The 23,267-nt window shown below is 46.3% G+C and overlaps 1 protein-coding gene across 1 annotated transcript in view; it reads right to left on the bottom strand.

Annotated features, from left to right (window-relative positions):
- BICDL1 (BICD family like cargo adaptor 1) overlaps nt 1-23,267 on the bottom strand; it is a 46,375-nt gene that overhangs the window by 5,475 nt on the left and 17,633 nt on the right. Inside the window, exons 3-8 of the mRNA XM_086623603.1 lie at nt 9,756-9,872; nt 7,554-7,700; nt 6,362-6,541; nt 5,833-6,051; nt 4,519-4,662; nt 1,611-1,741 (exon numbers count right to left, since the gene is read on the bottom strand). Of these exons, the coding sequence (XP_086479729.1) occupies nt 1,611-1,741; nt 4,519-4,662; nt 5,833-6,051; nt 6,362-6,541; nt 7,554-7,700; nt 9,756-9,872 (938 nt within the window). The remainder of the gene's footprint in view (nt 1-1,610; nt 1,742-4,518; nt 4,663-5,832; nt 6,052-6,361; nt 6,542-7,553; nt 7,701-9,755; nt 9,873-23,267) is intronic.

The raw sequence follows: 23,267 nt of genomic DNA, 5'->3' as shown, positions 1-23,267 counted from the left end.
TTTGTATTCCAGGTAGCGGTCGCTTAACACCTCCTGTTATAGAATCCTATTTTCCCCGTTGCTTCCCATGTTGCCAAACTTCAGCTTCAAGCTAAAACTTTTCCATGCCAGATGTCTGCCTCAGGCAGTGATTTTTACTTCTGTTCAGAGTTAGGGCTTTTCTTTGGGAGAGCTTCGACAAAAGTGACTTAACCCTTGAGGTGCGAGGTGGGAAGCACATCACGAGCCTCCCAGGCGGCTCGCTGCCCGGGAGCAGCCCGCTCAGTCTGTGGAGGGATGCTTTCATTTCTAGCAACAAGATGCTCTTGTCTGCTTTCACTCGCAGCCACTTTCTGCTCATTAACCACCCGCCACTCACCCATGCACACTCGTCATGTTCCCTTTCTCTGGGCTCCTGCCGCTGCAGGACAGTCACCCGTAAATATTAGTGCTTTGTCCCAGTGGGGTAATTAACCGCCGCGGAGAAGCTGTACCCTTCCACTCCCGGCTCTGGGTTTGAGCACCTTAAATAGCCTTTTGTTGTGGAGCTCTCCATTGCTGTTTGGATGTTGCTGGGGGATTTATTGCGGCGGCAGCGCGTTGCCATAGCCACAGCAGAACCAGCAACCCACATGCATTGGAAATGTCAGAACCACCTCTTGGCACCCAGCAGCGCAGCTGGGATGCTCCCGATTTTTGCCAACAGATGGAGGTGTTACAGAGGACAGCGAGGGGAATTTGGTAGCTGGCTACCCGAGTGAGAGCAGCATGAATGATTGGATTTAGCTCCTCATGCTGATTTAGCTCCTCACATCCTCAGGGGTGCAATGTTCTCGTGCTCCTCCTCTTGCCGAGGGCTCGAGTATCAGGTGTTTCCATAAGGAGATGGACTGCTGATGTTCTGGCCCATCTGCTTATTGAAGAGATTACCAGATTTCTGTCTACAGCACAGGGAGGTGAATGTTTCTGCCCCTCTCCTCGGGGCAAAGAGTGTTCAGGGTAGCGTGGGAAGCCCAACCACAGAGCCGGGAAGGGAGGTATGGAGTACGGGATAGCAAAACTGCACAGGTCTGCAAGGAGGATAGGGAAAATAAAGAGGCAAAACAGTGGGAGAATCCCGAAAGGAGAAATAGAGAATTACAGGACTGGAGATGCAAAAAAGATCCAACAGGAAAGGAGAGTGGGTGACCAGAGAAATCGTTTAGGGAAGAAGCCCAAGCAGGGCTATAATGGGGATGGGCAGGAAAGCAGGGTTGTGTGTCTGGAAGAGCAAAAGAAAAAAAAAAAAAAGACAATTAGGGCAGATCTAGTGTTTCCATTTGGTTCCATGAAGTCCTCTCCTCCTTGCTGTGACTCAGACCAGTACTAGGGATGGCAAAAACATAGTTCACAGCATCCTCCTAAATGCCTCCAATCCTGCCATGGGGCAGCTCTGGCAATCAGCATCTCCTGCCCTGCTCCCAAGCTCCTGGCAGCATTTCCCAATGCCAGCAAAGCCAAGACTCACTCCATCACTTTGTAACAGCTACTGAAATTCATGGAGAGTGGGAGAAACCCACCCTGCAGGCATCTCCTGCTAAGGCACTCCATAACTGCCAACCAGCCTGGCTTTGGCTGTTCATACCACTTACTTGGCAATGGCCTCATCTCGGTCCCTGATTGCCTGCAGGAGCCGTTCACTTGTCTCCTTGTCTTCAGCAGCACCTCGCAGCCGGTCCCGTTCCTCCTTCAGCGTCGTCATTTCCACACTCAGCAGCGTGACCTGTGGGCAGAGGGAGCGTGTCAAATCCAGGGCTGCTCAGACAAATTCACCGTGAGTGGGAGGAAGAGAAAGCCACATGGGCCAACCTGGAGGCTGAGCTCTACTGTTGGTAGGAGAAGCTGTGTCTGCTGCGAGGGGGCTGTTAGTGCTGGTGCAACCCCCCGTGAAATGTGCCAGCTTGCCCTGGGATGCTGGCAGTGCTGGTCTGAGCAAGATAGGTTACCAAGAGAGCCTCAGTGACATGTAGCAACAGCACTGAAAGCTGTGCAGGGCAGGACCTGCCTGCAACTTTGCTGTCGCTATGGCATCAGTGCTGAAGTATTGCCCCTCTCCAAGCAGTTTGTCTTGTGCACACATCCTCTGAGTCTGCCTGTTGTATTCTGATCTTTCCAGGGTTAAATTATTGCAAACATAATTTAGCAGCAAATGAGATTTTTTTTTTGAGGGGGCCATTATGTCTCTTGAAGTAGTATGAAGCTGAAGACAAAGGATGTGAAAATTCCCTTTCATGCCTTGGAAGATGTTACTGGCACATCTTACAATTTTAATTAGACTTTAAAATATGTGTGGAGTCTTAAATAGTCTGAGAAATGATCTATCGTTTTGGTCCTGTGCAGAGTAAGTTAATAGGGTGTGAAATCATGCAAGGATTGGATTAGCACAGCTTTGCAATATTTCATACACATTTAATTTCTTTGTCTAGGGCACATACATGCTCTGTTACGCTACTCCACCACCTGGAAACCTTTCCAGTGTTTGATCCACCTCCCTTCTCTAAATGCAGCTCAGTAGTGCTTGAATCCTCAAAGAAATCTTTAAATAGAGGGCAGACAGTCAAAAAGGGCTCATCACATCAACGGTGTGGGAGGATCTGCCGTTGTTGCATGGTGGCTGGGTGGGTGGGGAGGAGGGTGTGAATGCACCCTGTTTGCGTGCAGAGGCTCCCCGCCGTGTGCTGGGGCTGCCAGGGAACTGGGGAGCTCTGCCCGAGCTGTGCCCTCCCTCAGCCCAGCATGGGATGCACCGCAGCGCAATGATGTGACGGAGAGCAGTGGTGGGAGCTATGTGAAAGGTGCTGAGCACTTCTGCTGAAATCTCAGGGGTTAGTGGATCAAGAGGCCCAAAAAACTGCGTTTGGGGATAGGTTTGGGATTTTAACTGGTTTTGTCTGTGTTTCAGGTAAGAATGGGATGCCACAGAGAGAGGAAACAGACCAGGCAGAAGGTGTAGAGGCAGGGGTGATTCCTGTCTCCACCAGCTCACCTTGCTCTCAGGCAGGTCCCAAAAGCCGTTTAGGAGGAGTTCCCTTTTTGTTGTATCAGTATCAGTGACAGTGCAGAGGGATGCGGAGGCAGAAAAGCACTGCTGCCAGCTTGGAGCAGATTTCCATGTGCATTGGTTTTCTGTAGTACCGAACTGAAGACAATGTTGCCTCTTCTATGGGAGCTGAGAATAATTATTAATCTTGAGCGAGTGTGAGGCTCGGTTACGGGCCAAGCTGTGGGAGATGTGTAGTTGCTGTGCGAGGCTGGAGTGCTTCTCTGAGAGCAATGTCTGCTGCACTTACAGTTATGCCCCTTCTTTCTCCATATAACTCAGAGGTGTGAGAAGAAAGTAAAACTGCAATCTTCCCTTTGCTCCCTAAATATTCAGAGCTTTGGTAGTCAGGGACCCCTAAAAGCTGAGATCGGGGTCCAGACTTGCAATCCAGGATGGGTCCTCTGGTCCTTCCTGGCTGGGGAGTCTGGGGAGACCAGTCACAGCAAAGAACAACCAAGTGCTGCTCCCTCCTGATCAGGGCCTCGTGTGCCCGGGAGCAGTGGTAAGGAGGTGCCGTACCCAGACAAGCAGGCTGGTGTGGGGATGGTCACTCAAAATCACTGGAAAAAAGGTGACACAGCACTGCTGGCAAGACCAGCCAAGGGTGTTAATTGCATTCCCTGCTCCAGTGCAGTTGGTGCTGCACAAATAGCTGTGCTAAAGGCTTCTGCTGCTGCAACCTCCAGATCCACTCCAGTCTTTGGAGACTTGTCCCATAGAGACAGGGATTGCAGAGCATCTCCTTGAGTGCCTCTCTCCATTTGCTGCTTTTGGCACAGGACCTCAGACACGGACGATGCTGCGTTCAGTGTGGATGCAGTCTGATTGAATGCTTTGGGTGTGGTGTTGGTTTCATGATTGGACCATTCGTTCCTGTTGAGATTGTCTTAGCTGGTCCCCGTTGGCCCTAGGGTGGTGCCTGGTGCCAGGCTGGCCAAGATTAAGATTCTCTAGCTGTGCATTTATGAGGGTTTTGTGATGCTGCTGTGGAAAGGGGTGAACCTTGCGCCATGCACAGCAGAGCAGCACTGTTCTGTCCATCCAGTGGTTGTATATGCCCTTTGCAAGGGCATAGTGCAAGCAAGACAGGTCAGACTGGATGCCTATGGGTTCCCAGTGCCCTATACCAAGCAGCCTTGTACTTTGGGGTCTTCTGCTGAGAAGAATTTAAGCAAGACATGTGAGCTGCAAAGCAGATTGGGGAAAAAGTTTAAAGGAAGTTTGGCTGCTTGAGATGATGTCTGGGATGGGCCCCAGACAACTCGTTAAAACTTCTGATCCTAAATGCATGAAGCCTCTGCACTGTGTCTAACAGAGTTTCCCTCATCCAACCATAACTGGTTTCAGCCCAAATCCTCCTGGGTTATTTATCCTGTTTATCTCTTCTATGGAAGTAATGTCTTGGAGGATGAACGCTGGTATTACAAGACCACATGTAAAGTGTGGGAATTGCTAACCTGGCTGTGCAGTCGCTGCAGCTCCTCCAAACTCTGCCTCAGTTTCCCCCGTTCTCCCTCCATTAATTCCCTCAGGGCTCGTGAATCCTCGCTTGTTCGCCTGATCTGTTCCTCTAAGGTGTCATCATCGCTTCGTCGAGAGCTCTGAGAGCGGGAGAGAGATCTCTTGCTCAGATTTCACTTTAAAGAAGGCAATTGCATTAATTTGATACTGGTTTGGGATGGGAGGGTACTAAACAAGGAAGAAGAAAATGCAAATATGACTTTGGTAGAGTTTCATTTTTGTTCCCATATACCTCCACAATGCAAACATGCTCAGTCAAGGGTAGTGCTTCTACACATGATAAAAAGAGCATGCAGATATATTCTTACCTTAGCATAAACCACATTTACAGAGACCTTTTGACCACTTGGTAACATGGCTACAGTCTCTGTGTTTGTAGACCTTTTGCAGGACTCTATTTTTTTATTTAGCAAATACAACTTCATCTCTAGGCTCAGCCTTCTTACCAGCTGCTACAGGTACTGAAACAAGGAGGATGAGTACTCCCATGTGGCTCTGCAGCTGCAGGATCTGCACCGTCTTCCTGACCATGGCATCTCAAATAAGTCACACTGGCAATGCAACCAGCTTGTGGGTGATGGAAATAGGCTTGGTTTGAGCCTTTGCAAAAAGTGAGGTGTTTTCTCATAATTCTGCACTCCTGTGGATGCTGAGTGGTCCTCCATGCCATCCCCTCCTCCCCAGCAGCCCTGGGACCGTACCTCACAGACACCATCTTGTGCCAGCAAAGCCCTTCACCTGCCAATGGATTAGAGTCTGGCAGCTCTTGCCAAGACGTTTGTACTCAGTGTCAATTCGCAGAGGCAGAACCTACCCACATAGGGGTCATGGTATTTTTGTGATACTACTGCTAATAAAGCAAGGTTAGGAAAACCCTAAGCAAAATAACTGAATCGTGACGTATAAGACAATCTGCAATATTTCCACGTTGAAACTCTAACACTGCCAATCTCTAAGAAAGCCTACTTCCATTCCTTTTCCAGAATGACTCCCAGACTAATGGTTGCATGAGCTTGAAACTTAAGGTGATCTGACCACTGCAGGCTGAAACCCCATGTGCTGGCTTAGCTCTTGGCTGACCATTTTAGACACATGAAGCAGGCTGTGCACTGTGACAGCCCATCTCTGTGAGCCACAGTGGTTTTCTTGGAGACTAGGGACTTCAGGATCCAGCAGAAACCTGCAGCAAGCTCCGTCACCTGGGTGAGGGGACATGCGTAAGCCAAAGTCTCTCTGTGCCACCAACTTACCGTGGAGTCTGCTCCATCCAGCACATTTTGTATCAGTCTTTTCAGCTCACTGAGAGCTGCCCGTAGGCTGCCAGCTGGGACATCTTTGGCTGATGAGGTTTCTGAAGACTCATCCATGGAGGAGTCTGTAGAGACTGCTGAGTCTGCACTGTCATTTCCTCTGAGATGGGAGCAGAGATACCGCACTTGGCAATATGCTTCCCAGAGCTGCAGCCTCAGCTGGAACAAGAGAGCCTGACATTAGCCTGGGACATCAAGGCCATGGAGATCTTCCTTCCACGGTGAAGTGAGGCATGACATTGCCAAACCTCACAAATATTTGTCTAGCTTGCTATATGAGTTTTGAAATGAATGCAGAGATTTACTTTCATATGGTCAAAAGAGTGTTGATACCAGAGCTGAGACCACATCCCCAGTTTTCTGGCTCTTGGTTCAGCTCCAAATCCAAATCAAATGCATGAAACTCCCTCTCCCTCTGGGGCTGGTCACAGAGGTCCATGGGCTTTGCCAGGGGCTGGAGGGGAAATACCTGTTCTCGTTCTTGTTCCAGCTCCTCTGCCTCCATGCTCTGCTCTATCTCAGATAGTAGGGATGTGCTGGTTGTGTTGAAATTTTGGAGACTTCTCTCCTCACTGAGCTCTTCTACCTTCCCCTGCAGCTGCCGGTAGGACAGCCGCACCTCTTGGAGCTCCAGCTGGCTTTGGTGCAGCTTGTAAAGAAAACAAAAGAAGTTGTCATGGAAGCAGGAAAAAGAAAATATTAGTGGAGGCGATAGACTGGATGAATTTCTTGGTTTGTGAAGGAGCTGAGAGGGAGGAATGGATGTCACGAAAGAGGGTTTCCAGCCAGAAGGAAAGTACTCTTGGCTGGTATTGCTATTTATTGGAGCTTAATAATCTCCAAATGTCATTAGATGCTGTTCAGACTCCAGAATATCCTGAAAGATAAAAATAGCGGGTTAATCAGCACTAAAATAAGGAACATTGTGGAGAAGCTGGGACTCAGGTAAAAAAATTTGCTGAAAACAACACAGCAGGAAGTGAATCCAAAAGAAAAGTAAAATAGACATGTTTTTAAAAGAATCTATACACATCTATAAATACAAATATACATTTAAAAAAGAGAAAAAAAGATTTAGGGCTGTTTTAGAGAGCTGGAGATCCAGTGGTTCTCAACCCACATAAGAGAAATGGAAAAGTCTTGCTCCCTACTAAGATGCCTGAAGTGACAGAAGTGCCAGCTTGTTCTCTGGGGAGGGATGTTTAGTGACACACAGCTGTGACCACCATGGGGCTTGTTGGGAAACCATCTCAGCAGTGACAGCTACGAGGCCAGTTACTGCCTTCTGGGACAGCAGGGTCTAAAGAAGCCCCTTCCAAAGCCAATTCTACTACTAAAAAATTAAGTAAAATGAACTGCAACCAGAGTTCTCTGCTTCTTTTTACATTTACCTCCTTTCCCCAGCACCCTGTCCCACTCTCTTGCTCAGATCTCCCTCTCAAGCTGTTCTTTGCTGCCAAGATGCCCCGTTGTGGCTCCTGTTATCTGTCCCTATGGGGAACACCCAGGACCTTGCTTGCTGCCATGCTTACATGAGCCGTTTTATTCTTCCAGTTGTTTTGTCTTCCAGTTCCTGATTATCTTTCTGGTCAATTTTATCCCAAAGCATGTTTTTTACTCCATTCCTTCCCCTTTTTCCTGTCCCTTCACTGCCTCCTCACCTGCAGGTCCTTGTCGTGGCTTTGTCTTTCCAGGATGAGGACTCGGTCCTGCAGCTCCTCCACAGTTCCCTGGAGAAGATCGTTCTCCTCCATCATGGCACTAAGGCGATGCTCCAGCTCCCGCTTTCTGTCCGTCAGCATTTTGATCTGTGGAGAAAAGAGAGACCGTGTTGGACCCTGCACTTTCCAGAGAGCAAAGAGGAGGGAAATCACATTCCAAGAGAGAAATGAAATAGCAAAAAGCAAAAGTATGTACATACATATTCTGAACCTGTATGAGAGAAACTGTATCTCTGTGTGTGGTTTGAAGCTCTGGAAGACTCTGAAAGGAAACTCCTTCCCCAGGCTGCAGGGGCAGCTCCAAAGGGGCTGGGTGTGCATTGACAGGAGGCCAGGGGCACGCAGAAATGTCCAAACACATTAAGTGGAGTCCGGCCCTGCCCACCCCTTGTGCCTTAAAACTTGCAAGACTGGGCAAAACTAGTTACTTTTCCCTCTCTGAGTATGGTGGTATTTTCTCCTGTATGGGTGCTGGAGACCTCCGGGTGAGCCTGTGGGATCCTGCTCCCAGCAGGGCTGTGCCACAGCACTGCCCATACGCTTTTCTTAATTGCTGCATGTTCATCAGGTCCTCACCAGGGATTTTTCTGTCTTTTCACTTGTGAAGGCTCCTTTCTGTGCCACGCTTATTTTTAGTCTCCCAGTGATCAGTTGCCTTTAAAACTGGTTCATTACTTTAATTGTCAAGGGCAGTGATTCCAGGTGAAAAGGGACAACGTGCCAAGCAAAACCTCCGTGATTCAGTTAGCTGGGAACAGTGCACAGGATGAATCAGCACTAGCCAAGGTCACTTTGTGTTTAACCAAGGAAAAGGAGCCTTTTCCCAGATTAGTACACACAGGACCTCTGGGGACTGGATATGCCATTTACCTGTCCAGTATAACCTTAAATATTCCCTATGGCCTCCTTTCAATTCATGGACCATAGACAAATTCAGCAAGTTCTCACAGCTTTCTTGGCCTCTTTGGGACCTTGTCTCTTTGCTGCTTTCCAGATTTCTGGAAAGATTTGGCTGCATGAAGGAACATTAGCAAAGTGTGTGGACTTGCTATTTCTTCAGGGTAAAGGCTGCTGTAGGTATTAGAAAGCTGCTCTTAGGTGACTAATGGTTTCTGAGATGTCTCTTCCCACCACCATCATGATTTGTGTGGGCTGGAGAAAAGGGATGCAAGAAAAATAATAAGTATAATACAGATATTTTATGAAGAGTTCAGGTTTGGTATCCAAACCAGTAAAGAACACCCTATGAATGACCGTGTAACAGAAAAAAACATCGCTCTGCCGTGGGCCCTGGGCCATAGGAAGGGCACAAGGGGAAAGGGATTTGGAAAGCAGCAGACAGGAAGGATGAGAGGAGGCAAGGTGAGGCATGCACAGTGACAGGCATGCATGATGGCAGCAATGCACGCGCAGGCAAACCCTTTCTGAGCCTCTATACTTACTTCAAGGACCTGCTGCTCCACACGAAGGGGAGGGGAAGAAAAGGCGAGGGACCAGCAGGGAGCAGGAGGGAGTGGGAGAAAAGAAGAAATTGAGAGATTTTAGGAAAAGCTCTTTCAGACAGCTTATAAATAAAGCAAGCTGTAGGGTCGTAGAGTTGGACATCTTCTACCCCTCTAGTTCCTGCCTACATGGTCTCCAGTGACCCTCATCAGGGAAGAGGAAGGAAGGTAATATCATTCCTGCTCATGTACCAGTGCTAAAACAGGCAGGGACTCCTTGCTTTCCCATGTGTGTGGCTCGGGGGCAGGAGAGGATTGCTGCTCTCTTTGCAAGCATAAGAAACAGAAGAAAACCCCTTGCAGACCTTCCCACCGTGCCCCAGAGTTTAATCTGTACTGGGCAGCAGCCCTGCAAGAGCACAGCCATGGTTTAGCTCCTGGAAGATCCTTCTCATCCATTCATTTTGCAGGCGTGCTTGTGGCCAAGGCAGCAGTGGAAGCTGGCCCGTGCCACCCCAGCCAGCCTTGGGTTGCAGCAAAAATCCTCACTAGGGTAGTCCTTTGCCCCACAGCTACCATCCTTCTTTTTGTTTGATCCAAGCAGCAGGTTTTGTTTACCCAATTCAGAAGGGTTCGGGATACAAGTTAAACCAGCCCTGACCACCGTTTGAAGGAGCGAGGCCAAGCACGGGTGACTCACCTCGGCCTGGAGGCTCTCCAGCCGCACGATGTGTTGGCTGCTGGATGAGTTCTTCTCTCGAAAATCCTCCCGGAGGGTGTGGACCTGCAGAGAGAGCTGCCGCTCCACCTCTGACGCCTGCAAGGAGACACCAGCTGGCATTATGGAAAGCAGTTGCTCCTCCTGCCCATGGGAAGAACTGCCCCAATATGACTCTGCACAAGCCCTAGTTTTGGCAGAAATTCTGAAGCCTGCAGAGTCAGGATGAGGGAAAAGCTCATTCTGGACTGATGTGGAGGAGAAAAGCCATTTAGACCATGCTGATTTTCCCCTGAGGCAGCCAAAGGGACACAGCCCGTAACCTTCTTCCATTGCAAAATACTATGATGACTCCCATGCCCTACAGGGAATTTAGTTTTCCTCAAAAACAGTAGCCCAATCGGGTTTGAGGAGGAGACCAGGCCACTCGCAAAGGCAGAGGGGAGGGAATCTCCATAGACCCCCCAGAAACACTGCTATTAAATTTACACTTTCTAAACCTCTGAACATCTTTGGCACAACCCTAAAATAACAAATGCTCTTTGCCTCTGATTTCTGGCTCCTGTTAGGGCCAGACAGAGAAGCAGCCGCTCCACATGGCTGTCGGTGCAGGATGGCTGGCCTTGGCCCTCCTTCCTGTTTCGAAGGAGGGATGCCCCGTTTATGCGAGGTGGTTTGAGGACAGTGGAAAGGCCATTTCCTACCTGCAGGATCCAGGCTGCAGACAGCCTGGATAAATGACAGCTTAGACATGTTATCTACTCTCCAGACAGCTTTATGGCTGGTTTTTACATGGTGAACACACTCGTTTAGGCTTGTAAGAGAACATAAGGCTTTTTATGACAAATCCCTAATGAGACAGCACAAATGGATGGTTTTCTATCTAATTAGCCTCCATCAGGTTCCATTACACTTAGGCACAGACCTCCCTCTCCGTCAGATTAGCTGGAAGTGAATTGATCCCCCTCAAGAAGTGGCATTGTTGTCCTGCTCTGGGCACAGGCAGAGCCATATGTCCAAGGGCAAATGCCATCAGTGGCCACAATAATGGAGGTGATATGGGAGGGATGGGGACAAGAGGAGAAAACCTGTATTGGGGTCAGCAGCTGTGGGCAGGTTTGGGAGTGCATCCTTATGTCTGGCAAATGCAGGTCAGGATTTGGCCGAGGATGCTCTGGCTAACAGAGAGCCCAAGGCAGCAGCTACACCAAAGGGTGCAATGATTTGGGAGCAATGACTTTGCTTAGCAGCTTGTGACCTGAGGAATGAGCACACAGACCCAGCCTGAGCTGCCCACAAAGTTCACGCTACCCACTTTTAAAAATGGTCCCTTATTTTGTTGCAGTCTACAGCAAAATAATACAAATCAGAAGCAAGAAGTAAAAGGCTGTTCCAGCTCCATCAAGTGGAGGAAACTATGGTTGTCCCAACACTGCTTGCTTGCAGGGGCAGCAGAAGACAGAAGCGTGGCCACCAAAATCAGCCAGGCTCTGACCACTGGCTTCCAGAACGAGCAATAGTTTCCAACAATAAGAAATAATCTCGTCTACCAAGTGGTTTTTAGTTCTGTTCTTATCCTGGATTAGCATAACTGATCTTTTCCCCTTCTTTAAAGCCTCACATCAGAGGCTTTTGCGTATCACCCTCACCTCATTTATTTAATAAAGCTTCCTTGCACAGGCAGAGTACACAAAATATAATGACAGCACAGCACTATAGGAAAGGGTTGGTTATTTTTCTTCCCTTAAGCAGCTATAGATTTCAAAGCATCCTGAGCAGCTATTAATTGGTGACACTAAAGAAGATGGATGGATTGTGCTTTTCTTGAATGATTCACTTGCTTCCATAAAGACTGCTGAAACATCTTCATGCTGAAATACTCTGCAGGAGCAATCAAGGATGAAAAAGCACTAGGTGAAAAACACTGAAGGATTTTGCCTGCAAGATGGTGACCACACTCCCAAGGAGCACAAGTGGTACCAGATGAGATGCCACATCAGCATTTAAGGGTTTATTGTACAACATATTTTATATGCTAGAACAACTCTATGTACAGACAGTGTAAATGTACAATATAGCAGGAAGAAACAAGGGAGTGTTAATGGCATTGTAAAAATCCCTGGTAAGACAATATGTAGCTGCTGTTGATAGTTCTGGTCCCCATGCTCCGACTGGAGCAGGTGAAGGGATGGGCTGCAAGGGTGATCCAGACCGTGGAAAGTCTGCTGTATGAAAGGAGACTAAAAAAGGATGGCTTGTTTTAGCTCGTGCAATGAGTGCTGAGAGAGACCTCCCTATAAATACATCTCGGATAAGCACACAGAAGGGAGAAGTGCTATTTAAGCAGAAGCACAATTTTGGCAGGAAGAAAGATGTGAATAAACTGGACAAGAGTATCTTAAGGCTGGGAATAGGAAGCTTTCTACATTTCCAAGGAGCTGCAGTAGGATTCCTCCTCCTGCACCATTACAGTAGGAGAAATGGTGGCAAAAATTAATTTTATGCTGGTGCTGGATCACTTCATCATGCAGTTTCTTTCAGAGTGCCGCCTACGACAGAAGGGAAATGAATTGACCTCAAAGGTCCTTTCTGGTACTAGACTGCTTCAGCACTGTAAGGTTTGTATTCACCAGCTTTAAATCATCATCTGGAATTTATCTCCTTGCTGCTCAGCTTACATGCTCACACATCTTATTCCCGCAGTTATAGCCCACATGGAGGGAAGAAAGGACTCACTCATTGTTAGCACCTAGAGCCCTAAAGCAGAGAGGATCTTACAGTGTCACCTCAGCGTACACCATTCCCATCCTATCTCATGCAGTAGACAAAAGTAAAACCACTACTTTCTCTAGCCTCATATGGTACAGACTACTCTCCCTGACCAGTTGTTTAACAGAAGTAAACAGAAATGACTGTATCGTGTTTCCCTCCACAGGAGAATGAGGAAAAGTCTTCATCTTGTTCTTCTAGATAGGGAAATGGCTGATACCTTTAGTCTCACCTTTGCAAAGATTTGATTTTTCATAGACATGAGACAAAGTCTTCTGAGCTGAGCCCTGGTCATGGAAACCCCCTTTTCATGCTACGTTTGTTTCAGAGGTTATTAATACTGCTGCTGAACTACCCTTTCTAATTGATTACGAAGTCTAGATTTTAACATCAATTTGCATTATTTTATGGAAAGCCACCTTGACAGTGTCCAGTATTTTCAGGCTTTATGACGTATTTTCATACAGCGCCTGCTTGGGCTCACCACACTGCTGTACACGTGTGCTTTAAACCATGAGCTCACTACTGATTATTTCTAACATGCTCTTTCACTTAGTGTCATCAGAAGATGTAACCTCCTATCTACATTTTCTCTTTATTGCTTAAATAAGCTATGTTTTCTGTTGAATTGAAGTGAGTTTCTTCTGTCTTAGACAGTCTGGCTCTATTCTCATTATGCAAACTGTAGGGCTTTCTTTTCCCCATCAGTGTTTTCCTAAACATTAAAAGCTAAAACCTTTTGTGGTTACGTCAATCATTCAGCGATGCATTGATTTTGCTAGAGAGAAGTAATGTTCTTTCCAGAAAGGCAGACATGTATCGCCCAACATCACAGCTTTGCTCTATAGTTAAGAAAGAATTAATTTCCTGGATATAGGCAAATTAGCCAACACAGCCACTAGGCAGAGTTTGAAACATATCTGCAAAAGCATAGGCATCAATTCACAATTAGATATATTCAATCAACTGTGAGATTTGTTTTCTGGACTTCAGGCAAGGTTTAGATGAGATTTGGGCAGTGCAAGAAGAAAGGAATAGGACATGTTGTCCTCTGCTCTAATTGAGGGCCTTTTTCCATTGCAAACCCGATTAAGTTTCTCTCATGATTAATTCTGAAGTGCTCAAATACAGAAAACTGTGTAGATATTTGGCAGAAAAAATATGGCTTACCAGTTACAGTAACTCCGTGAGGTTTACATCTGGAATATACGAGCAATAAATAAATTAAATAAATGTAAATAAATTGGAGCACTGATGCTCCTATGAAGTGGGGATCTTTTTTAAATGTTTGGGACGGACTGTGAGAAATGACTGGCCTGTAGGTCAGTTTCATTTAAAGAAAACCCTCTTTTGAGGGAAGATTTGCTAAATAAAACTAAGTGCATACAAAATATCCAGCTATAAGTCATGTCGGAAAGAAAAGGAAAATGGAAAAAGTTTAATAGACTGCAGCTTGGTGAAGAAACCAATGCTTCTGCATGATTTACTTCTACAAACAAGATGATTCAAATTTAACAAAGGATATTGAAGATTTTATTGCCTAAAATAGCTAAGAAAGAGAAGTCCTAATTAGTGCTAAATTTGTAACACTCAGGAGAGCGTGTAACCCCTTTTATTAATTTGCTAATAGCTGAGTTCAAGGGACTCCCTCTTCCCACTGTGGTACCATTAACACTTCAAACCACTAATCGCTGCCTCCCCTGGCTGCAGGTCCCTGGATTCCCACCTCTTCTCTGGGAGGAAAGTATATTTGGCTACTGAAATGCAAGCGAAGGAGGAAACAACAAATATCTTGCTTTAGAATAACAATTGAAAAAAAAGACATTAATCCGGCTGCCAAGGGAAGCTCCAGAGGATTGGGATTGCCACCCCGCCACCACAGCCAGCACCCAGGCAGCCTGGTTTTCTGGGCTACCTGACCCATGCCAAGAGAGCGGTAAGGCCATGGCTATTTTCCAGCCCTTGGCACGCCAGCACCATAAGCAACCATCTATACTTTGCATGCCTGGAGGTTGCCCAGTTTGGGAATTTTTGAGAGATTTTCACCAAAGCTCTTAATTCAGGTCAACTCGAAATTGTTCTTTGGAGCATTAGTCTATCCAGGAAAGTGCTTACGTAACAGCAGCGCTTGCTGTTCGTCACCTTTTGAGAGCTTGGGGTCGTGTTTGCTGATTTATGTGCCCAGAGGAGGGATTCCCCGACGGACAACCCTGGCATCGAGGCACCCTCGGCCCTGTTACGGCAACGCCGCCGCACGCGTGGAGAAGAGCAACAGCTCTCCCACTCCCCTTCCTCAAGACAAGGGAGAAAATAAGATGAAAAAGCTCCTGGGTTGAGATAAAGACAAGGGAGATCACTTCTACGCAAATTCAGAGGGATTTGAAGTAAAAACAGTGACTGGGAGATGTAACGGGCAAAGCTCGGAGTGGCCATTGCCAGGGACTGGATTAACAGTGGGGATTTTTTTTGTTGTTGTAAAGTGGTGAAGGGATGAGGGGTGTGTATATTGCCCACCTTCGCGTTGTTGGGATGATGCCACTTTGATTTTGGTGCAAGGAGATGTTTTCGTGGTTGATGTCATCAGTGAAATTCACAAAGAGCGTGCAACGAGCACGCATTTTAACGACAGTTCTTAAATACGTGTTTCACTGAGGCGAGGGGTGGAATTGATTTGGTCCAGGTGTCCAGGCGCTGGCAGTGGGGCTGTAGAGACCTCTCTGAAGACCTCTTCTTCTCGGGAGGACATTTTCCCACTGTTCCCCAGTGCAGCGCAGGACACTGGAGCTGGGTAGTGTTGTGGATCATGGCTGGGGCCAGCGTTGTCCCCATCTCTGCCAAATGATGTGGTGGGGCTGAATCCTCCTCTCCTTGCCTCGTCCCTGACTCTGCTACTGCCCAGGTGTGGGGAAATTTAACTGCACAAAGTATGTAGTGCCTTGGTCCTGGTATAAGAGCTGTCACTGCCTGGAGAAGTTGCGTGGAAAAAAAAGAATTGAGGAAACCTGCAACACTTCCAAAATATTTTGGTTGCAAACATCCAACAAAGACCACTAACACTGATCCCAGGGGATATTTTTAGAAAAAAATGGATTTTTAAGACTGTAAAAGTGCTAGGCTAATGCTATGTAATACACACCTATTCTATATCCAGTTAACTATAAGCAGACTGGCAGGTGGATTAAATACCAGAAGCCAGAGTGAGTATATCTGCTCAGCGTTTGCAGGTAATATTTGCTTCCTAAGACAGGTTTCTTTTTGCTCAGGAACCACCTCTGCACCCTCTGCAGCACACACCAGCCCACTCCCTAGTGTTCTTTTCGGTTTTGACCCCCAGCTGGCTGCTGCTTCGTGCAGGTAAGACCTGCGAGGCGGCCGTGGGGGGGACACACAGCGCCCAGCCTGAGAGGTCCTCACTGGGGTCCAGCACTGGAGTCAAGCATCTCTGTGAAATTGTGAGCTGGATGTGGCACACTGTCTCCATGTCTCTGTCACCTTTTTCAGCTCAATTCAGGCAAATTACTCCGTATCTGGCATTTGGTGCCCTCGTACCATGCACCTTCACACTCAGCTACCTGCAATGGTCTTTACACCCCTCCAGGTCTCCTCCTTTCTCTTCTTATTCAGAGTATCCAATAAATCCATATTTGCTTAGACAGAAGGGTTTGATTTTGTGGCACACTGCCTGACCTCCCTGGTTACAGCCATACAGGCTGATGAGCCTTCCCTTCAGTGGGAAACAGGCTGATGTTGTAGAGCACAGGCCAGCTAGATTGGTTGGGGGGTCCTATTCTGACAACAGAGCAGTTGGACAAAAGAGGAAATAAATGAACATTTATTTAGCACAAAATGTATCCTGTCAAGAAAAAAGAGAATCAAAGATCTAAAGGATGACGATCCTTAATTGCCAGAGCAAGGAGTCTGAGCAATGGAGAAGAGGCACTGGAATTACTCTTTTATAAGCATCAGGCTTGGGACACATTGCTGATGGGAAAAGCCTCATGGCTGTAGCATTAAACCTAGTCTGAGAGAATTCTGTAAGACAAAGGACAGCAGTGGCATTACTTCCACGGTTGTGATGTTTTGGAAATATGATACTTTACTGCTTGTGTGAAAGTGAGAATTCTTTGCTGCAGATCTGTTCCCCTTTCCCTTCTGTAGGACAAGGAGGAAATGCTGAGCATGTCCTTTAACCTCACTCCTATTTACCTGAGTTTTACAATAAAACAAACCAAGAAGGTGAGTAGTTTTCTCTCAACTCACCCCAGTAGGGTCTTGTGGATGGCAAGGAGTCAATGCCACATCAGCTCAGATGCTTCACACCTGAGAGGCAGAGGCCAGGGGGGGAGCTGGCAATAAGAGAGAGCAGGGAGCAGCTGGGTTTTTTCTGTGTGGGGCTGGGTTTGCACCTGCCCTTTGAGTTGGAGAAGTGTTGTTAGAGTGGAGAGGTTTAGTTCCTTGGTGGAAACCTCCACAAAACCTGAATCTGCTCAGCCTGAAGCTGGGTTGCCTGTTTTGGGAGGTGAAGTGCTGGTGTTGGCTGGCTTTGGTTGCTTCCCATGTTTCTTGTGGCTGGAGAAGTGGAAGTGCTGCTGGAGACAACTGCTGTAAACATTCAGACACATTAAGGTACTGCTACCTTTTTCTTTTCCAAGTGTCCTTGAAAAATCCTTTTAATAGGGATAGTGAACTTTTGCTGCATTACTAAGCAAAGTGTGAAAGAGCAGACAGAGTTTTCCTGGCAATGTAATTTTTTTTTTCCTTCCTAAAAGGCTATCTGATATATGTGAACCAGTTTGCAAGGCAAACATCTGAATGCTTTGGCAACAAGATTAGGGGAATGAATGCCAAACGGTGGTCTTCACCTTGTTTTTCAGTAAGTGCTAACTCAGGTAACTGTTTGAGTGAGGCCAAAAACCATTAGCTTAGGCTAAATCATCTTACAGGATTAGGATCTGCTGTGTAGAGCAGAAGCAGAGACAATAGGGTGCCATATGGGGCAACTCTAGCTGTGTGTAATGTCTCTAGGTTCATTGTTTGAATGAAAGCAAGAGCTTCACAAGTGGATGTGGGCTGCGCACGTGTTTCAGGAGGTGCTTAAACACGAGCCTCCCTTTTTTGTGGTTTATTCTTGACCTGAGCATTTGGCTCTTGTGGAGAGGAAAATACAGTGTGTGGAAAAATGAGTCAGCCCGTTTCCTGTGGGAGGGACTGCTGGGGGCCTGCTGCTTTGAATGCTGCAATAAATTATCACAGGAGATAACTCGGAGGACAAAGTGTGCCTGGAGGACACGCAATGCTAAGTAGTGCACCAGTGGCTCTTGCTCTCGGTATGCAAATTCGGCCTGCGGAAGAAATGTGGGAGCTGAGAGCCCTGCACAGTGCCTCCTGGGGCTGGTGTCTGTCGTAGGGCTCTGAACATGGGGCTGTGGGCAGCAACTTGGCTCCTGGTTGTTGAGAAGGAATAGGGTGATAAGGTGTAGCACTAGTAGGCTCTTCTAGCAGGCACCTAGGCAGGTGCTGCACATGACCTTGAGTGAAGCAACTGTTTGAAAGCTGGATGGTCTGTGTTTTGCATCAGTTAAGTTCAGTCATCTGCTCTCCTAGATAACTTCTAATGCATTTTTAAGGCTTAATTTCCATGAATAAGTTATTTTTCCCTGACAAAAGGCGTGTTTTATCTTGATAAAGCATTTTGGCCAAGTTACCTTTGATGTGGGTTTTTAATCCAGATTTTCTGATCTCAGTCTGACTTTTCTACTTGAGCTAAAGGATGAAAAATATTTCTTCCAGTAAATTCCTAGTGAGCTGTAAGTGTAGGTCAGATGATAGCCTAATGAAATACAAAATGCCTGACTACTTTGGAAAGAGCTGAACTGGAAACATGAAGACTTAACCTGGTCATTAAAACCTTTTGAAAAAAGATGCAGAGGCTTATGATGGTGGAGGCAAAGAAAAATGTTACATACCCTCCTGCTCTGAGGGGTTCTGCTGTCTTCCCCTGGTAGCCAGAAGTCAGGACAGTCAGTCTCCATTTTTGAATTTATTTTTTTAATGAGATTGTTTTAGTCCAAGGCTTTAAACCTTGAGGTGTTCAAACTCAAATGTCTGCCTGGAAGTGAGAGACAATAATTAAGCTTCTTGCAGTCTCTTGCTCTGGTTTTAAGTGCTCTACCTCCTTTATTTCAAAGAAAATTAACTGAGTTCTATTGGGGATATCTAATATGTGATGACAGGCTAGCAGCTCTGCATGCTCTTGAAATCCTCATCTATACTCCCTGTTAACCTCAGAATGCGCTCTTTTAGGATTTAGTAGTAATATACAAACCAAAAGCTTTCCAATATATGCAGACCTGATGCTCAAACATGCACTTGCAAACATGTCTGAGTGCATGGAAAATACTGGTGTCCATTCCCACACATGTGAAATGAGTGGATGCCAAAATTCAAGGAGTTGGCTTAAAATATATAAATCTCTCTCAGGAAACATTCAGACAGGAAGAGAGAAAATATTTTCTAAAACATAGATGTATTTTTAAACTTTATGGTACATTGATCTGGGAGATGCTTGATTAGCTTTTAAATCCCTGCCAAGTCTGACTCCCAATAACTTCCATCAGGCCATTTCTGAAAAACAGTACTGATGTGTTTGCTCATTTCTTTCACAACTTGATAAATTTAGTTCAAAACTCAGAAGAGGAAGAGTTAAAAAGTCTTTAAGAAGTATTTTTTTTTTTTGAGTTTGGCTTGACTAAAGCAAGACAGAAGATGTTCTGTGCAGAAGGTTTATTTCTTATAGCTGATGCAGTAAAACTTGTGGCTGCTTTCTGTAGAAAAATAAGGAAACACAAACCCTGTAGTGAATATTGGCCAGGATAGGAGCTACAGCTTCAAACTATTCCATTAAAGCTTTCTCTTCACTCAGTGTTTTCATCACCGAGAGGTGTAGTAGGGTCATAAATGAAAGGGGAGCACCATAAAAATGAGCAAGTCCATCACAAAGTTTTGGAGAGGGAAAAAAAAACCACAACAACAAAACACATAGCAGCATATCACAATTGAAATGCTTAAATAAAAAAAGGTCCTTTCTGGAAGGATTGTTGTGGAGCTGTTAAGTAACATTTGACTTAAAAATATTTCTTGGTCAGCTAGTATTTGATCTGTCATTCTAAACACAACAGAACTGTGCTGGATACCTGCAGACAAAAAGCTTCTAGAGATACATTTAACTTAGCAATACATCTTTCCTGTACTTCAGCAGCCTCCAGCTATTCCCGAGTTGTTCTCCCTTGTTGGCAGCATGAAAAGATCTGTTTAAAGCATAAGGTCTTTGCAGCAGGCTTTGAGTACAAGGCAGACCTTGCTCGTGGTGATTGTTGACAAAAGATGATTACAATGTGTTAGTAATAACATCTCAGCACTCTGATCTGCCGAAGTAGAATACAGATCTGTACTTTGTACACTACCATATGTAGTAAGTACATGAACACTTGTCTCTTCTCAGCCAAGCTTTGCTCTGTTTCCACTAAGGTTCAGCTTACAACTCTGCAGCAGATGCTTGAACACAGAGGTACTTGTTTACCTCCTGGTGCAGTGCCACAGATGTAAGCACTAAGGGGATTAGGTCTTTAAGTCGTAGATCCTCAGGGCAGCGGCTTGGCCGTCAGAGCAGTCTGCACCTCGACAGCAGCATGTAGTGGCAAATATGTGATAGTAACTTCTAGGATGAGCCAGAGCTGCTAAATTAAGCCACGGAAGGTATATTCAAAGTCAAGGAGAAATTTTCTGACCAACACCTGTAACCCAGCTTTGGGAAGCTGCTGAGCACTTCTCTGAGTGGCCAGATCTTCTTATGCATGTGTCAGCCTGGCAGGAGAGGTGCTTCCCTGAAGACACTGCATGGGTGTTGCTATGGCCAGAGTCTCTAGATGATGGGAGGGTCAAGAAACAAGAACGTAGATCTCTCCTTGGAGCCTTGTCTTCCTACAATCTAGTTTTTAAAAAGTGCTTGCAAGTATTTATTTAAATAACAGCTTTTGGCAAACTCCCTGGCATTTTGGTACTTTAAGTCCCACAAAAAGCTGTGCTTGGAGATAAAAAATAAAGCAAGTAGATGGGGAGAGCAAACAGCTGAAAAACAAGGTGGGTGCAGCACATACTGTAGGATGGTGTATAAAATATACTATGCTCTGCCAAATCATACGCAGGCAGGGGAACCATTATCAGGGACTGGAAAGAGCCCCTCTTTGTATGAGTTTCAGGCTTTGGTGTATCTGTGAGTATCACTTAAGGTAGAGCATGGATGGTCCTGTGTAGGGGAAGCCACTTCAGTCACAAACCCTTCATGTAATCAGGTATTTGACTGCTGGAGAAGAGGTGCAATGCTGTCAGAAGAGAAACCTGCTGTAGCAACATCCCAACAGCTGTGCTAGAGTAACTGCATGTGAACCAGAGTCCACTGAAAGTGTTGCAGACAATGATTCTGTGCTTGGCTGTGGGCAGCAAATTTGGCACACACATACTATACTTAGGCTTGCACCTGTAGCCAAGGTTTTGCAAATGTAGGTCAGGCATCATTGAATCAAAAGCCCTTTCCCTCACAGTCTAATACGCTCCTTAGAGGGATAAGAATCATTCAAGCTGTGCATTTTTTGGCACTGGGGCTGTTGCTTTCTGACAACTGACCCCATGCAGACACAGCCAGCTTGCAGTGGGGCAAGCAGCAGGGAGCAGGTGCCAGGCAGACATGAGAACTGGGGGTGATCTGCAGCCCAGGTTCCTGTGCAACCAAGCCATGAGGCTGCCTGCAAACCAACACTGGGGTGTGGAGATCTGTGAGCACTGCAGGAGATCTCAGATTGGGAAACACTGTACTGACAGATGCTGAGAGAATTAGCAGCCTGTCCTGTGTGCCTGATGCTAAGAAAAGACATGTTTTCCCTGGTGGATGAAGGTTTGATGGCTGAGGCTTTGTCTGGAAGGAAGTAGCATCCTTGATAAAGCTGTCACAACCAGAGAAATGGGAGCACGCTTCCCTCCTTCACCAAAATTCCCTGTTTCACCCTCAGTGATTTGTCTCTGAGGGGCAGAGTGTGCGAAGGCCTATGGGTGCCCTTTGGGAGAAAGGGGAGAGAGTGGGGAAAACGCTGTTGGCTTTTGATCTGGTGCTTTTAAGCAAACGTCAGGACTGAGGAGTGCCATGTACCCTGGGTATGTGCTTTCTGGCCCGAACTAGGTAACAGGAGACCAGCTAAAGCACACCAAGTAAAACACAACAGAAGTGATGTGGCAGCAGCTGTTCTTCACTCTCCCTGACAAGTTACTGGGTTGATGGAGTATGCTTCATTTTGAAAACTCTGTTTGAATGTGCTCGTGCTTTAACTGTGGCAACTTCCTTCGCTTTCCAGTCATGTTCTTTTATCTCTTTATCTTCAGCAGAGAGGGCTGCCTCGCATGAGTGTGCGTGGATTATTCTGCACTTGAGCATGGGCTGATCTACTGCTCCAGTTCTTAACGCTACTACAGTAGGATTTTAAACTGGGATCTTCTCTAGCATCGCTGCATCTAAATGATTAACTTTCTCTTCCTCTTGCTGCCTGAAAGCAAGAATAATGTGATCAGTGACAGAGGAGAGCACGGCATTCAGCTCCCAGCAGTTTTTATTCCTCCTGCTGCTGCAGTTGAATCTTTCCATGTGCAGAAGCCTGTGGTAGCAATACTAAATCTACTGAGTGCTTGCTGTGTGCAGGAGTGTCTAAAATGGTGTCACTTAAAATTTCTGCTAGTACATAGGCATGTGAGTGAGTTAGGAACACTTTTATCCTATCTGTGCTAAAAATCACCTGCTTTAAGCCATCGACCCCTTTTCCTCCTCCTGTCTCACGCGTGATGAGGTGTGCGCTGGAGTTGGCAGATGGCTGGGGAGCAAACAGGTCGACAGAAGCATGAAAAGAAATCATGTTGCATCATTGCTAACCAGCTTGTGCCAAGAGTTGGATTTTCTTTTGCCTGTCACTACACTGGCTTCCCCATCACCCTTTGGCTTGTCTGTTTTGTGACCTACTTTCTGGACAGTCTTGGAGACCTTTTTTCTCCTCTCTCAGCTCTCTCTAGTTGATTAATCTAATAGATATCAGCCATGACACATTGTTGAATTCATGTACAGACACAATGCTGTGCCAGAGATTTGTTTGCTAAATCACAGAAATACTTTTATTTCTTCTACAGTGTGTCTAGTTTTGGTTTTGCTGCTGAGGCTGGTGGTACTTTTAGCCTCCTTTCCCTGGCTTTGCTCAAAGATTCTATTTTTTTGTTCTGTTGAATTAGAGCAGATCTCCCCAAGTTGAGACATCATAAAGGCTCAAACGGACTGAAGAAGGAACAGGTAGTTAACCATGTCACTTGTGTACCACGGGCTGTTTGTTATCTCTTAGATATTCCAACTCTTAACACTTATGTGTAATGCAGTGCTGCTTGGCTCCCTGCATTGGCAGACTCTGCTTTTCCTACGTGGGGACAGGTCTCATCTGTGTGATGATAGTACCACAGGTGGCAAAAGCCTGCTCTGAGTGCCCAGGCAGGCCAAATGGGATACCAAGGGACAAAGAACTTCCTCACCAAGCCCAAACATGGTATGGAACAGAGAAATGCTCCACTCCAACACCAATGTGGTGTAGGGGCTGTACCTCCTTGACTTGATGCTTTGGTTATGTCTGCTTGAGCAGCTGA

Source organism: Tauraco erythrolophus, chromosome 19 (genome assembly GCF_009769465.1).
Source record: "Tauraco erythrolophus isolate bTauEry1 chromosome 19, bTauEry1.pri, whole genome shotgun sequence".
In the NCBI taxonomy this organism is placed as follows: domain Eukaryota; kingdom Metazoa; phylum Chordata; class Aves; order Musophagiformes; family Musophagidae; genus Tauraco; species Tauraco erythrolophus.
This window is presented reverse-complemented; position numbering and strand designations above follow the sequence as displayed.